Source organism: Cryptomeria japonica, chromosome 11 (genome assembly GCF_030272615.1).
Source record: "Cryptomeria japonica chromosome 11, Sugi_1.0, whole genome shotgun sequence".
NCBI classification, from domain to species: domain Eukaryota; kingdom Viridiplantae; phylum Streptophyta; class Pinopsida; order Cupressales; family Cupressaceae; genus Cryptomeria; species Cryptomeria japonica.
This window is the reverse complement of record NC_081415.1, coordinates 386,773,081-386,789,902: the sequence shown is the minus strand read 5'-3', so window position 1 is coordinate 386,789,902 and position 16,822 is coordinate 386,773,081. Positions and strand designations below refer to the sequence as shown.

The 16,822-nt window shown below is 35.6% G+C and overlaps 1 protein-coding gene across 5 annotated transcripts in view; it reads right to left on the bottom strand.

Moving 5' to 3' along the window:
* LOC131034270 (glutamate--cysteine ligase, chloroplastic) overlaps nucleotides 1-16,822 on the bottom strand; it is a 229,499-nt gene that overhangs the window by 174,711 nt on the left and 37,966 nt on the right. For all 5 annotated transcript variants that reach the window (XM_057965714.2, XM_057965713.2, XM_057965712.2 and 2 more), the window contains exon 6: nucleotides 3,140-3,223. In XM_057965714.2, the coding sequence (XP_057821697.1) occupies nucleotides 3,140-3,223 (84 nt within the window). The remainder of the gene's footprint in view (nucleotides 1-3,139; nucleotides 3,224-16,822) is intronic.

The window sequence follows — 16,822 nt, the reverse complement described above, 5'->3', positions numbered from 1 at the left end:
AGGTACAAGGAAAACTGGCTAAGAAGATTTTCTCTCTCCAGGACTCAGGTTGACAAAATTCCTTGAGCATGGAAAATGGTCAGTGGTCGAGAAAATTCCTTCAAGACAAAAAATCTCTCCACAAAGATGTTCTCTCTCCTCGAATTCTAGACTTACAAGAATCCTTTAGAAGTGGAAAAGATTGTTTAAATTCTTCCAAGTCAAGAAAATTTTCAAAAATATCTTTTGTGAGCCCCGAATAGAAAGATTCTTGCAAAAGATGAGTTGGCGACATGCAGAGAGAGTATTCCATATTAATGAAGCACAACACGAAAAATTATAGAAGTTCCTATGACAGCAGGATCAACTTGCGTGTCAAGAATCTATTGAATGCATGGAAGCATGATGGCACATTTACTACTAGCAGGGGTTTGACCAAGTGGCGACTGATTCAATGCACGGTAGCCATCATACTTAATGAAATAATGAAGCATCTTTTGCATGTTGGGCGAACTTTGCATAATGGAGCATTTATTGCATGTAGCTGATTTTGGAGATGGTGGAGCATTCAAAGCATAATGGGCGATTTTTGGCTTGATGGGCATTTATTACACATTGAGCAAATTTGAAAGAAGTGGTGCATTTAATGCACACAATAGATGCCATTTTTGGCAGGAATGTAATTAATTGATAATGGGCATAATGGGTCATTAATGTTTATTCCCACCTTGTTGCATCATGTGTGTGGAATCTCTTGGGTCAAACCCTAATTAGGGTTTAAATGTAATCAAGGCCATCCTCCTGAAAGCCTATATAAGGGGATCACCCCTTCATTTGTAAAGGAGGGAGATTTGTATGAAATTGCTGAGATAAGTTATTGAGATAATAACAGTTATTTTTCAAAACTTACATGGTTTCACCTTCCTCCCTTAGAGTAGAAATTTATTTTCAAGCATTTAGATGAACAAGATTGATTGCAGTGTTTTGAGGTGAAGATTGCTTGCTCATACCTTTTGTTGATAAATGATTTTTATCAATAGTGCAAGGTTGGACTGAGCTATTTTATGTGTGCGCTTAATCTGAATCGTGGGATGAACATTGTTCTCTAATGTTTTCATCAATGGTTTAATATCCATCGAGCACGACCTTTGAAGATTGCGCCCGCTTCATGTAGTTGTCTTCTAGTGGCAAAGTGAAGTGTGGTTGATCTCATCTAAAGCATTGCTATCTATTGAGTTCTTAGATTTAGCTTAGGCCTCCTAAACCCTAAACCCTTTCCCCTTTAATTTCAGTTCATTCCAATTCAATTCATTTGAAGCAAAAGCATCATAGGATTGCTATATCCTAAGTCACCGCATTCACCGAATTTTCGGCTCCAGGTTCGAAATTCGGCAAGCCTAAAAATATCGAAAAAATTCGTAGAAGTTCGTCTAGAAATTCATAGGACGGAAGGGTTAGCATTTTTTAGAGCATATTCACTGACGTTTAGACGTATTTCGCGTAGATTTGACGGTCTCAACCTCTGTCAATTACTCCACGCACAATGTCTCTCTGTTTGGAGGGTTTTTGTTCATTTTGTCTATCGCATGTTCGTGCCACAGCCTGCCATCGGCGTGTTGTTGTTTGCCCCGCAGTGCGCCGCTAAAGCTCTATATCCATCAACATAAGATTTCAACTTAAATTCAGGTTTGTATTTTACGTTTTTTGTTTTGTCCTGATGGTAAGATTTCATTTTAGATGTATGTTATTTTAATTTATTTATCGATATTAAATATAGATTAAAGATTTCATATTGAATTTATGTTATTTTAATTTACTTATTAATATTAAATAGATTTAGATTTATTTACTATCTATCATTGTTATTTATATTAAATAAAAATATATAATTTATTTGTATTTATATTAAACAAAAATATTGCATATATTTAAAAATAATAATAATTTATATAAGGCAAATTAATATCGAATTTTTTGCCCTTGCTGAATTTTATCCGAATTTTATAGTTGCCGAACTCGAATTCGAATGCGGTGACATAGGCTATATCCGATGATGAAGTTTCAGCCACAGCAAAGAAGTGAAAGAATAATCAAACGTAAGTCCCCTTGGACTACCAGCAAACATCTACCACACGAGCCTATATCCACATTAAGTCGCTAGTACACAGTTGGAACCTTGGAGTTACTGCAATCTTAGCATACATTTGATTTTGATCGAGAGAGGATAAGGTGACCATTGGGAAATTTTATTCTATGTTGGTGTGGTCGCAAAACGCATGTCAACAAGACGCCTATACGGTTGCCATCACCTTGGAAGACATTCAGCTGAACGATATCCCAGCCAATCTGATATATAGCATAAGCATGATCAGACAGAAGTAAATGCCATTTTATGGTTAGCCACCTAAAATATCAAACTAACATTATTAAAGAAGTGTTTCAGGGCCACTTACACTGTCTTTCTACAAAAGTTATCAGGAAGAGGCCAACTATGCTCTGGTCCACTGCTTTAAACAGATTTAGGTCTCACTTCCTATCATAGTCTGCTCGAGTATTTGCTTGAGAGAAAAAGGAAAAAAGTCAGACATGATATAGTTAGTCATGAAGGTTTACAAAAATATTTCAAGGAGCATTAAAGAACTAATTCTCACCTGGTCTCCTGGGACTGATAAAACCAGAGATAATGCTGTCAGAGTGTTCCAATACTAGAAAGAATTTGGAGAATGTCTCTTGTAAAAGGATATGAAAAGTTTAAACAAAAGACAGAAATTTGAGGAGGGCAGCTCAATTTATTAGCACCTTGAAGATGAAGTTTGATGATACCTTGAAAGGCAATCTTGGCTTACCACAATTGAGAGGCTGTCCTAATTTTCTATGAAGTATTGAGAAATGTCTCCAATATATTTGTTGGCCTAAAAGCACCGTAAAAGGGCATGCTAACTACAAATATGAGTAAACGACTGCCTCTTTGCAGCTTTGTCTGAAAATATATTTAGCAATAGGTCTTTGAAAAATAATTGTGAAAGCTATATTTTGGAAATAGTTATTCTGTAACAGAGTACAATCAATAGCTTGAGCATCAAAGAAGCAAAATTGCAGCAACTACAAAAGAAATGCAAGAATGGTATCACAATAATCTTATGTGAGGAAGCAACTGCACCTGCACTGTGCATGTTCGGAACATCATGTCAAGTCCTAGAGTTCCTACTTTAGGCATGTAGTTCCGCATTATGTCATACCTCCCCTGCACAATCAAGTACACCATACCATTTTCTGTAAGTAGATAATGCAAGGAGTGAAAAGGATCCTGATCAAAAAGGAAAATAACTTCAACAAGAAGTAACTGTCAAATGAATAGAAGTGCCCATACATATGACATGAATAAAACAAACCTCATAAGATTGCAGGCTAGTAAAGAGTGTCAACACAAAGAATAAATTCTAACATCATCTATAAAAAAGAACATTTCATGTATTATTACTTGTTTCAGTGTCCTGAAATCACAGAATCTGTAGTATGCCCTTTAAGCACCCCTTCTCGAGGAGTAGCCGAAGGCCTCCATCATGCAAACTGACCCAATAGTCAATGTTGTCTTCATATTATGTTCACATTAACTCTTATAATGATCAAAAGCTGTTTTTTTTGACCAATCATTTTAAAATTGTACTCCACATTAGCATACAGTTAATTCAGTCAAGTGGGATGAGCTCAAGTGGTATATTATTGCCGCTTCATAGTGGAGACCTTTGTTCAAATCCACAAGAGACATGTTACACATTTAAATGTAAAAAAGCTTCAATATATTAAATGTTGAATGTTGAACAGGTAAACTTCCACGCTCAATTCTGGGTATGCAGACCCCAATGGATGAGGCCAGGTGCAAGTGCTGGTTGGATTTGACAGAAAAGAAAGCCCTATGTCATGGCATCTAAGCCAAACAACAATCCACTGGGGCAATTTACCAATCAAATAAAGATTTGTTGTTAATTTGTGGGATTTCATAGCTGTTAGAGGAGACTTGTCAAAGCATTCTCATGATTGGCTGTCTCACTAATGGACTTGACTAAGAAAGGAGCATTTTCATGGAATGAGGAAGCACAAAGAGCTTTTCAAAAACTCAAAGAGGTAATGAGTACCTGTCTAGTATTTTAGCCATCCAAGATTTCACTCCCATTCAAATAAGAATGTTATTCTTCAGGAGAAGACATTGGAGCAGTATTAATACAAAATAAACACCCAATAGCATTTAAGAGTCGTAAGCTTAAACAATCCTAGAAGAATTACTCTATTTATGACAAAAATGCTTTCCATCATGCATGCATTAGCAAAGTTCAAGCAGTACTTGGTTTGTGGGAAATTTGTCGTAAAGATATTCCATAACAATCTAAATTATTTCCTAAATCAAAAAAATTTGAATGATGGGCAGCAAAAATGGGTAAGAAAATCACAAGCTTATGATTTTGATATCGAATATATTAAGGGAAAGAATAATATTGTGGATGATGCCTTGTCTCAAGGCCTCATTTATGCTCTTTTACAAATATTTCTGCTGATTGAAAAACTTCTATATTAGCAAAATATGTCAAAGATACTTTGGCTAATGACATATTGGAAGGCAAGTTGCATGATGATAGGTACAAGGTAGTTGAGGAGCTCATTATTTATAAAGATTGAATATATCTAATCCTAGGTTCAAGGATAAAAGAAGAAATTCTAAGTGCATATCATGATTCCCCTCTAGATAGACATCAAGGATACTATAAAACATATAAACGAGTGAACAATTTTCTTGGAAGCGTCTCAAGGGAGATGTCTTAAAGCATGTCCAAGAATGTATGGTTTGTCAACAAAACAAGGTAGAACAAACATTTTCAACTGGCCTATTACGACCCCTGCTGATTCCAAAACAAAAACGTGAAAGTATTTCAATGGATTTCATCATAGGGTTGTCGAAAGTACAAGGGAAAGATTGAATCTTTCTGGTCATAGGCCGACTCACAAAGTATGCCCATTTCAAAGTCATATCTTCTAAATAAAGAGCTCTACAAGTGTTTAAGTATTTTAACTACATGGAGTCATGGACTACCTAAAAATATTGTTAGTGACAGACACTAAATTTATTAGTTTATTCTGGCAAGAATTCTTTTGGTTGACTGGAACAAAACTAACTCCAAGCACTAGCCACCACCCACAAATGGGTAAACAAAAATTGTGAACAAATGGCTTGAAGGGCATTTAAGGAATTATGTTACAGGACAACAAACAGCATGGATCAAATGGCCTCATGTTGGAGAACATTGTTAAAATTCCACTTACCATATGTCAATTCGAATGAATCCCTTCAAAGCGCTATATGGTTACAAGGCATTATTATTTGTGAATTCGATTGTCCTAAATAGCAGAGCTCCTAGAGCTAGAGACTTGGTGTAACAAAATATAGATATTTCAAATTTAAACTCTCAAAGAAAACTTACAACAAACCCAAAATCAACAAAAGATGTATGCTAATCACCATATATTAGAGAGAGATTTGAAGTTGGAGACTTGGCTTTCCTAAGGTTACAGCTTTATAAGCAAATCTTCTCTCAAAAAAAGTGTTGTGAAGAAACTCAATAAACAATTCTATGGACCCTATAAGATTATACGAAGAATAGGAATGATAGCTTATGAGATGGAGCTACAAGCAAACAATAAAAATCATAATGTCTTTCATGTATACCGCCTCAAGAAGGTACTAGGACAGGGACAACATATCACACCCCATCCTAAATTACCCCCACTTGATAATGAGGGTAAATTGATTTTGGAACCAAAAGCAATCCTTGACACGAGAGAAAAGGGATTAAGAAATAAAGTTATTCCTATTTGGTTAAGTAAAAAAATCTACCTATTGAGGATGCCATGTGGGAAAAAATAGACATCTTTGATCATCCCAATTTAAAATTGCTTGAGGACAAGAAATCTTGGGGAGGGCAGACCATAATGCCCCAACCTAAGGCATTTCAAACTTAAAAATTGTACCCATAAATTTCTGCTGGCTTGGAAAAATTGTCCACTGGTGATCATATAATATGCTAGGTGGCAGCAGGCAGACCATCTTAATAGGACAACCGACCCACCAAAGAAACTGATCCTCTAATAAAGTGGCACATTCATTCTTAACACCTGCAATTTCCTTCAAACAAAGAATAAATAATAATTAACTAAAAAGTCAAAAGGCATCCAAAGGGTTGTGACCATTGAAGAAAAGGGGTATATAAGAAGATAAATCAAGGGGAAGGAAGACCAATTCAGCAGATATAATATTTTATGTTTCCTAAAAAGAGTATGAATTAATGATTCAGCAATATTGAGGAAGAAACCCCTCATAAATCAGAAATTCAAGGACAAAAACCCTTAATTTCTTCATCTAGTTAGTGGATGGAAACCCCTAACTTAGCAAAGGAAGAGCAATTCAGCAGATATAATATTTTATGATTCCTAAAAGGAGTATGAATTAATGATTCAGCAATATTGAGGAAGAAACCCCTCATAAATAAGAAATTCAAGGACAAAAACCCTCAATTTCTTCATCAAGTTAGTGGATGGAAACCTCTAACTTTAGCAAAAATATTTCAAGACATATGCACAAAGAAAATAGCTGCAAGCTATAAGAAGCATTACAGCAGAAATTCAAAACTAAATTTTATACTTTTCAAAATAATATTATAGATTTTAAATCTGAAATATATATCAAAATTATAAAATAATATTTGTAATCATTAATCAATTATACAAGCCCTGTTGTGAGAGTGGGATATTTATTTAAAGCAAAAAATAAGGAAATTATAGAATGGGACATTACAAAGATTAGGAAAAGGAAAGGAAACATAGATTGGATCTAATAAGAGTGAAAAAAATCAACATCAACACTCTCAGTCAATAAGCCTTACACGTGCAATTACAAGCAAGGGGTTTGTTTCTTCATAAAAGTTTTATAATTTAATGTGAGGGTTATCGATTCCACTCACAAGCAAGGAATCCTCATACTCTGCAAGAATAAATTTAGCCTTTCATTTTAAGTGGAAATTATTAATACTATTTCGAAGAAAAAAAAATTGTACAGGTAGATTGTAATAGGGTATCTAGCAGCTTTTCAGTTATTTGAAATCTCCAATCTGCTTATGGGTTCCTGCTAGATGATTGTCAAATCAGAAAGCCTACATATTTAATGAGTTACAAAGTGATTGAGGTTTTATCCTATCAAATGTGTATTGCCTTAATCTAAATTAGGTAAAATCCATTTAGACCTTCTGAGATTTCTATCCAACTGTTAAATAGATAGTGAGGGTGACTTTTTAGCAATTCTCACTCCTGCAGTCCTCTATCGATCATCTATGGATTTCAATAGTTTTCAGGATTAAAATGCAATTAGTTGATCAAAGATCCAAGGATTGCTTTTATACAAGGTCCTATAGAAGACTAGATCCAAGGATTGCTTTTATACAAGGTCATATAGAAGACTAGGAGCTGATTTCTTCGGAGAAACGTTGGATGGCGTTTTGAGAAGCTCACTATGGATGAATATAAATATTCTGATTTAATCTGATATTCTGCAACAAGAATGATGAAATCATTGACCAATTAGCTTGACAATCAAAAAGAAACAAAACCTAGAGACTGCCTTTCAAAATCAAGGTTATGTAGTGATCCAAAAATCTGGTCTACAGTTATGCTGGACCATTGGGGGTTATTATTGGCCCCACAAATGCAATTCTGTTGCAGGTCCAAAAAAAGGTGCCATGTGGCATAAAAAGTGAAATTTGTTTGTATACTTGGATTCCTCTCGAAAAGTTGTGCATGTTGGTTTTGTTTCAGGTCTCACACAAATACACCCAGCAGATCATTCACAGAGATCGCAGCATATAACACCTGAAGATGATGCGGAATATGCACAGCTATATTTTCACGGACATCACACACATACACAGCAAATCTTTATCGGGTATTACAGAGCTATATGCAGAATATCCTTCGACAACTATTCACTAAAAAAAAACTCCCGATCAAGGGAATTATATATTTGACTAAGCATCACGACAAATGGGCATGACTCTTGCCGGAAGGGTCAAAGGTAAAGGGGTGCGAAGTTAACCGATAGTCAACTGTTAATTATCCATTAACAAATGGATGCAAACAAACAACAAGAATTATACGTAGAGATATGAACAAGCAATTTAGTAAATAAAATTGCATATGTAAGACTGCTCTATCTCCTGCTGCTATAATAACATCAACACTCCCTCTTAGCTAGGGAGATATCTTTCCAAATATCCATGTCATGGAGTCTCTCAACATGACAATCACAATGGCTACACCCATTTGTGGAAGAAAGTTCATCATGGAGTCATTCAACGTAATATCGTGAAATCACTCAACATGACGTCCACCATGGCTACTCCCATGTGTGGAAAAGAATATGTGCACAAGTGTCCATCACAAAGTAACTCAACGTGATGTCGTCATGGAGTCACTCACCATGACGTCCACCATGGCTACTCCCATGAGTGGAAAAACACAAGTATAAAAGATACATCACAAAGTCTCTCAATGTGATGTTGTCATAGAGTCTCTCAACATGACATCCACCATGGCTACTCCCAAAGGGTGGATAGAACCACATCTCCGTCTCAGAGATGGGCAAGGGCCTTCACTGCAAATTTATCCATCTCAGAGAAAAATGCATTAACAAGGGTTTTCACCTCATATTTCTCCATCTCAGAGAAATATATGCTACAAGGAATCTTCATGGTGATGTGACTCCCTCTAAAGCTTCAAGAACTTGCATCAACCTCCTGACCTCCTCGTCCAAGGTTGCCTCTGTTGGTTTGTCAAACTCCCTCTAAATCTTCAAGTACTTGCATCAACCTTCTGACCTCCTCGTCCAAGCTTGCCTCTATTGGTTTGCCAGACTCCCTCTGAATCTCTAAGTACTTGCATCAACCTTCTGACCTCCTTGTCCAAGGTTGCCTCTGTAATGCTTGCCTTAGAGGAACGATTTCCAACGCACACCTCTGGTACTACGGAGTTGCGAGAGTTCAGGACTGTCCTTCTCGACCTCGTCCTAGATCACCCTATTATGAATAGGTTTGCGGAGCTACCTATGTCAAATCGCGATTGACTGTCTTGTGCAATTCTATTATCTACAGCTGAAGAGGTCTTTCAAGGACTTAGTACCTGGCCTTGCAACACTACAACCCTCTTGAGTCTTAGCTGACACCTTCACTCCTCAATGAATCATAGAACTCCCTCTTCATTCCTACCTTAGAGATTGCAAAGAAATCCTCTGGAAGTGAACAGGAGCAATGTAGCCATGAGTGCCTACGAAGCCTGTTCTAGAATCGGCTCCTTTGTTGTTAGCTTGGAGAACCTTCAAAACGCCAAAATCAGCAACCTTTGCTTTGTAAAAGTTGTCCAGCAAGATATTTGTAGACTTCACAACTCTGTGAACAATTGCAGGGGAGCAATCGTGATGAAGTTATGCCAGTCCCTTGGCTATACCTAATGCAATCCTATATCTCACTGGCCAATCCAACACATGACCTTCTCTTTCGTCGCCATTGTGCAAAGCATCAAATAAGTTGTCCTGGGGCATGTACTCATAAACTAGAAGATTTGAGTGGCTATTTGACAAGTAACAATAAAGCTTCACAATATTCTTGTGTCGAATTGTTCCAAGGGTTTCGACCTCTGCCTCGGCCTGTCGATCTTCATGTTCTTTGAAGACATTCTACTTATTATGATGATGATTGTCAAAATTGTTTGCATCGTCCTCCATTTTGCTGCTTGTCCAAAGATGCTTCGCTGCTACAACTTCTTTGTTCAATAGATCCACACGATAGACCATGCCTGAAGCGCCTTTACATTCTGCTTCCGCAATAAAAAAGAAAACCCAGAGATCTCTGCACTGAAAACTCAAATTATGAAAAGCTTTGAAACTCCATGATGAACTTTTGCAGGCTGGCAAGTTGCGACAGTACTGGTGAAGAAGTATGAGCCCCATCACAAGTATGCACATAGCTACACCAACAATGAAACCAGACACAAATTTCGTCTCTTCTTTTCATCCTCCACTAAATATATCACCAACTGATATATTGATCTCATTTTACTTCCAGGTGACAGACAACAAACTCCATTCGCAACTCGGAGGAGATGAAACTCACACAGCTTGCAGTAATATCCATCAACCCATCCTTCAACACTGTCAAATCGGGATGCACTCAAAGACAATTAGATCACTGGCATGGAGCCCTTGCCATTGCCATTAACATGTACCGGAAGAAGCAATGTCAAATATGTAGGCGAGACCAAATACCAATCATTATTACGAACTTTGATAGTGTTGATACAAACAAGGTTCAATACAAGTTGTAGGTTGAATCGCAAACTGCCAAGGTTGATCAATACTAAAGGAAAAATTGCCAAAATCAACCAATTCACCATGCATATAGGAATCACCCCTTTTCTATCAGATTAAATCTAGGTTACCGGGTTCGGCCCCCTAGACCCTTGGTACTGGTCCAGTTCGGTCCTGGTTCGGGGTTCTAGTCCAGTTCGCCTATGGTCCGAACAGGGTTCGTGATTCACAGGCCTGGTTCGGACCAAGTCGAACCCAAGAGGACCCAGGTCGAACCCAAGGGTCTCACAACCCATAAATGGTTTTTTTTTTGCAAAATTTAAATTTTTTTTGAATTCCACCACATAAAAAATTAAAATATAACCATAAAAGTGAGTTTTAAAACATTAACTTGGCTCATTTCACACAAGCAGCATGACTACAAGCAAGGGGAAACGAAGATGTGAGATATAGAGCCAGAGCATACTGATTTGGATGCTTTCACTTCTCAGCTTGTTGCATTTGATGACTCAGATAGTGAGCAAACTTAAAGTGCAAGTGCAAGTGTAAGTGTAAGCTGATAGTGATCAAACTTTAAATTGTTGAAAGTTGAAACAATGATACTTGAATATTTTATCATTTTGATATTAAACTTGATGTATATGATGCTGTTATGGTATGATCATGATGCTATGATTACAAGTTTATGTTGGTTTTGTTGTTTATATGATGCTATGCGATATGTTAATCTTAATTCATGCTCATAGGCTGCATATATATATATATATATATATATAATTTACATGTTTTTCAACTAACGAACCCGAACCCCTTTTCAAAATTTTGCCGAACCGATGCCCAAACCCGAACCGGCAACCTAGGATAAAATTAAAACAATAAATTCCACCAAATCTGCCGTAACACTGCATAATATCTCCAATATGGTGCCTCAATAAGTTTGATCATATTACAGAAGCATTGATCTATTTAGTGAAGGCAATCCATTGGAAAACAAGATCTGCTTCCTTCCTAACTCATTTAGATATATTGACCTGCTCTGATACCATGTTGGTTTTGTTTCAGGTCTCACACAAATACACCCAGCAGATCGTTCACAGAGATCGCAGCATATAACTCCTGAATATGATGCGGAATATGCACAGCTATATTTTCACGGACATCACACACATATACACAGCAAATCTTTATCAGGTATTACACGGCTATATGCAGAATATCCTACGACGACTATTCACTGAAAAAAAAACTCCCAATCAAGGGAATTATATATTTGACTAAGCATCACGACAAATGGGCATGGCTCTTGCTGGAAGGGTCAAAGGTAAAGGGGTACGAAGTTAACCAATAGTCAACCGTTAATTATCCATTAACAAATGGATGCAAACAAACAACAAGAATTATACGTAGAGATATGAACAAGCAATTTTAGTAAATAAAATTGCATATGTAAGACAGCGATATCTCCTGCTGCTATAATAACATCAACAGTGTGATCACAAAGAAAACAGGGCCTCGTTTCAAGTCCATATGCAGAACTTGCATGGCTTCCAGAAGGTTGACGAGCAAAAACTGCCAACAAAGGTGGTTTCGCAAGCATCAGTCCCAATTTCAAACCACCCACTGTTGGAACAGCAGTTTTTCAATTAAAGGGGCAGTTTCACCCAAACAGAACATTCAAGAAGGGGAAGAGGCAAGGGAGAATTTTGTATTCGTTTTCATGACTTTTGGGCTTCCAATTGTGCCCACAATTATTTATAATGCTTGTATGACTCCTACTAAGTCTTCTAAGAGACTATTTTTCAAAAAACCAATGCTCATGAAGTTTGAAGCAACCTACGGTCTCTTTCATCATTGTTTAAGTTGCATACTGATCCAATGGGGTTAATGCAATCTTTTGATGTTTTCTAAGTCATCAAAGATGTGTGGGAGAGATCTCTTCAGTAATGTAAGCAATCTAAAAGGATGGACTCTCATTCTATTGTTGATTTTAGTCCATCTTAGAGCTGTTGCAAGTGTGTTGTAGCAGATACAATTGTCTAGAGAGGTGCAATGGGACCTCCAGACGTGTGTGCCCATATTTGATGCCATGAAGGCGTTATAAACATCTATATTTAGCCTTTGTGATAGACTGGTTACTCTCATTTGTATGGAGATTTTGGGAATTCATCATCCATTAGAGTTGGTGGTTGTAAATGCATTTCTCATTTCTACAATGGTTGTAGTCCATTTTTATCAATGCAACAGGAGTTATTGCACATTATGTCATCTTCAGGAAAGTATGCTGGTGTGTGGGAGCTCAAATATCTGAAAGTGGAGCTTTGTAAAGCCCAAGAGGTAATGTAAACTTGCAATGATTGTGGATTAGTAGCATGAGGCGCAGGTGCTCACTCTCACTCAAGTTTTATTCCATTTGAGGGTTTCTTCAGCATTAACCTTGTTTTTGCACTTGTGTGTGATTGCATAATTGTTTAATTAAACATGTATTACAAATGGGTTGAGTGCAACTTAGGCTAGTATATTGAGGGATTCTTAGTGAAATTTGTTTTCTAATAGTAGATAGAAGTGTAACCTACCTATTTGTAGATCATGTAGACTAAGGAAGAATACTTTTATAGATAAAATCTATGTTTCCAGTCTTGGTGCAGGTTCATGGATTCAATCTGTGTATTGTGTAAAAAAAATTGGAGGTTGAGTTCATCTGTAAAAAGAAGTGTAAAATGTCATGTCCCTCCTTGATCGTTACCAAAAATGATCATTTAAAACTTATTTATTTATTAATATTTATTACTAATAATATTTTTGAAATATTCAAATAAAAATAAATTAATATTATACTATAAACATAATTTATATATATTACAAATTATAAACACAATTTACATATTCACTGTCATATCAGAAATAAATAAATGGATTTAGAATTTTGTCTTAATTAATAGGACTTCACAACTTTCTAACATTTAAACCACCAGCCTAAATTCTCTTGATTGGCTAGTATAGAGTCTTAACAATTTATTAAACCCAAACTGTCCTCCAAAAGCCACATAAGATAAAGAGGTGTGTGATTAAGGGAACGGAGAGACATTTACCACTTCGAGTATTTACTAAGTCAAAAGGCAAGTCTAGAAGACATCACCTTTAGGAAGCACGAAGCCATGAAGAGACATAACCCTCCAAGGTTGATTGAGGATGTTTATTGTAGATTGGCACTTAAAAAGGGAAAAGGTATCGGGATGTTGATAGGGTAGAAAACAAAAACGGAAGAAGTATAGAAGAGAGTAGGGTCTAAATCAGCAGGCAATTGACACATGTAGGTAATATCAAATACTTGCCACACCGTCCATAGGTTATATCTGGCATAATTTACCATAGGAAGACATGATAATCACATCAAGATTTAAAAGCTATAACTGCTATCAGAATTATAAGATACAGTCAAATTGTTACCAGATTTAATAACTATAAATGCTTAGGATCGTGGACTAATGAATCACAGTGTTAAGTACAACAAATTGGTAATTAGAGTAGCATCGTATAGGAATTGCTCTGAAGTGATTCAATTGTATTTAGTTAACACTAACAGATTGGTTAAATTGGGAAAGACACAATTTGGAGAAGGCAATGCCAAGAGACAAGGGACATCTCTGTTGGAACATCCATTTTCACCGTTTATGAGGACTATCCAAATCATTTAGAAAAAACAATGATAAAATTGGAAACTTATTAACTCTTATTCATATACTTGGATCTGCTCTTTGAGCACCTACCTAATTGGCTCTTATTGGTTGCAAGCACATCAACCGCAAATCAGAATTGTAATTAAGTTCCAGACAGTAACATCTTGATTCTGGGTGATATGCTCGGGAATGTGCTTATCATATAAAACCTGATAAATTTTTATACAGGATTTAATAATAATGTTTAGTAGTAATGTGTCATATCCCCTCCCTGATTATTATATATATAAAAGGTTAATGAAATAAATATTATCAATATATTATTTATTAATAGAAAATTAAATGAAATTATTTAATACTTAATTATTTATTAAATATTATTATTTAATTATATTATTTATTAATAGAAAATTAAATGAAATTATTTAATACTTAATTATTTATTAAATATTATTATTTAATTAACATTCATTAATAATAATATTCTGAAAATATTCAAATAAGAATAAATCAATATTATTATAAACATTACATATAGACTGTTGCTACTTTGAAACTATCAGCGATAACAGTGAATATAAACAAGCAGCGATTTCATCATAAAACCAACAGCAACCTCAGGCAACGATAACGATAATACGGCTCGTATCAAATATTGATAATCACCCCTCCTTTCCTCACGATAGCAATTACCCAAGCCACAATAAAACCATTGATCGAGTGTTAAGATGTGATTGGAGGGAAGGTTAAGATTCAATAAGGTTCAGCAAAACAATAATTACGAACAGTCACCTCTTTTACAAACGGTTGTAAGCATGTGAGGGGTTGTGAGTTCTCACAATCTATGAGAAGATATAAATATACAATCCAAGCAACCAAGATTGGGGATGTTATCGGCAACCATCTCATAGATGGGGGATTATCGTATAGTCTGTACTCATAAAAGGGGGTCAGATGATGGACCAGATCAGATCAGAACTGTTATTATGTTACAGGCAGTAACATCTTTGTTCTTGCTGATATGCATGGGACGTACTTAATATGTGATTGTGTTTGAAGCTGCTGGCTCATATACAGGATTTAATAATAACACTAATAATAAGAATTTAATAATAATACAAATGTTAATAATAAAATAATAATTATGATTATTATATTGCTTGTGAGAACTGCTCTACAGTAATACGTATAATGTTAATATCTGAGTATATATATATATATAATGTAAAAATATAATATAAAACATATCCAAGTACATATATAAATATAAAAGAATATCATTTGATCCGACAAACTAATGTTGGACAAACTAATGTTGTACTATAAATCAGGAAGAATTCATAAGTTAATAACAGAAAGAAAAGTATGTTTTTCTGTTAAGACTGCCAGTATTTAAGAGGTTGGGGAATGAGACCTAGAATTGTGAATGATAGATTGATTTTCTAGTATAATAGATGAATAATTTACTCATTAATAATAGATAAATTAATTTGAACTAGGGAATATTATTGACTTGATTCATAGTTTTGTCTCCTAATTAACTTAGTTTATGTCACAAGTAGGTTGAGATGGATTGATTATGGTTAGAATAAGCCTAAATCTAGTAGGGGACATTACAAATGGTATCAGAGCTATGATTCTGCTATCCTGCAGGGTAAAGATGAATCATACGGGAACCTCTGCGGAAATAATCGTGAGAAGAGAATACGTAATAACAACAGCAGCAGTCACCGTGGACTGGCATATTTAATCTGTATGTATTCTAACGTTTATTCTTGCTAGGTTCATCAGTAAGTTGCATTAGATTATTATAAATAATACAGCTGCAATATTATGATTTAGAAATACTGAATACAATGACAGTAGATATAAATTTAAGAATGAATTTACATATCACGATTTATTAATGAATTAAGACAATATTTAATATTCAAATACATAGATAATTAATTGAGTGACACTCAATACAAGTAAATCTGGTTGAACAAATGAATTTTCACTGAATACAATCAATATATAATGTATGGAAATAATCTAAACTTACAATAAAGAAGCCAAATTTTTACCAATAATTACATATTGAACTTAACATACAAGTATCAAGTCTCATAGCAAAATTCTGAATTCAATCCAAATCGTCAGCCGGATCCGTATTTCTCCAAATCCCCAAGGGAGATGGAAGCTGCTAGGGAGAGGCAGAGTAAATCCAGTCAAGAGGTGCCCTAAGGGTAAAAGACTCCTCCTAAATCTGGGTTGTGTGCCCTAAGGATGCTCTGGACTGAGTCAAGTAATCCAGGACCTGAGAGAGATCTGGTGTCGAGCGCCCTAGACGAGCAAGAGCCTCTTCTGGGAAAAGGGACGGAATAGTTAGCGATTGGGGTTGGCTCTCTAGAGTTGCTACAGAATAAGATATATTATGATATTTGCATATGAAAATGTTGATTTATGATTATACTATATATGTCTTCAACCAATTGTTCCATTGTATATGTATGTTTCGTATAAATGCTTCTGAGATTGCTTAATGCTGTCATGTTTTCGACATAAGTACATCATACACCTCCCTAATATATGCTTCATGTATTCTTTTTATATATACTACTCGTATTCATGTGATTGCTTCGTGTCTAATATGATTTTCACAATGTATGCCTTGTGTCTTTATGTGTTGCTTCATGACTGATGTGTCTTCGGCATGTCCTTTCCATGAGTGCCTTTCTTATATGTGCTTTGTACCTTACATACATTGGTGTATCGTTTCAAGCCT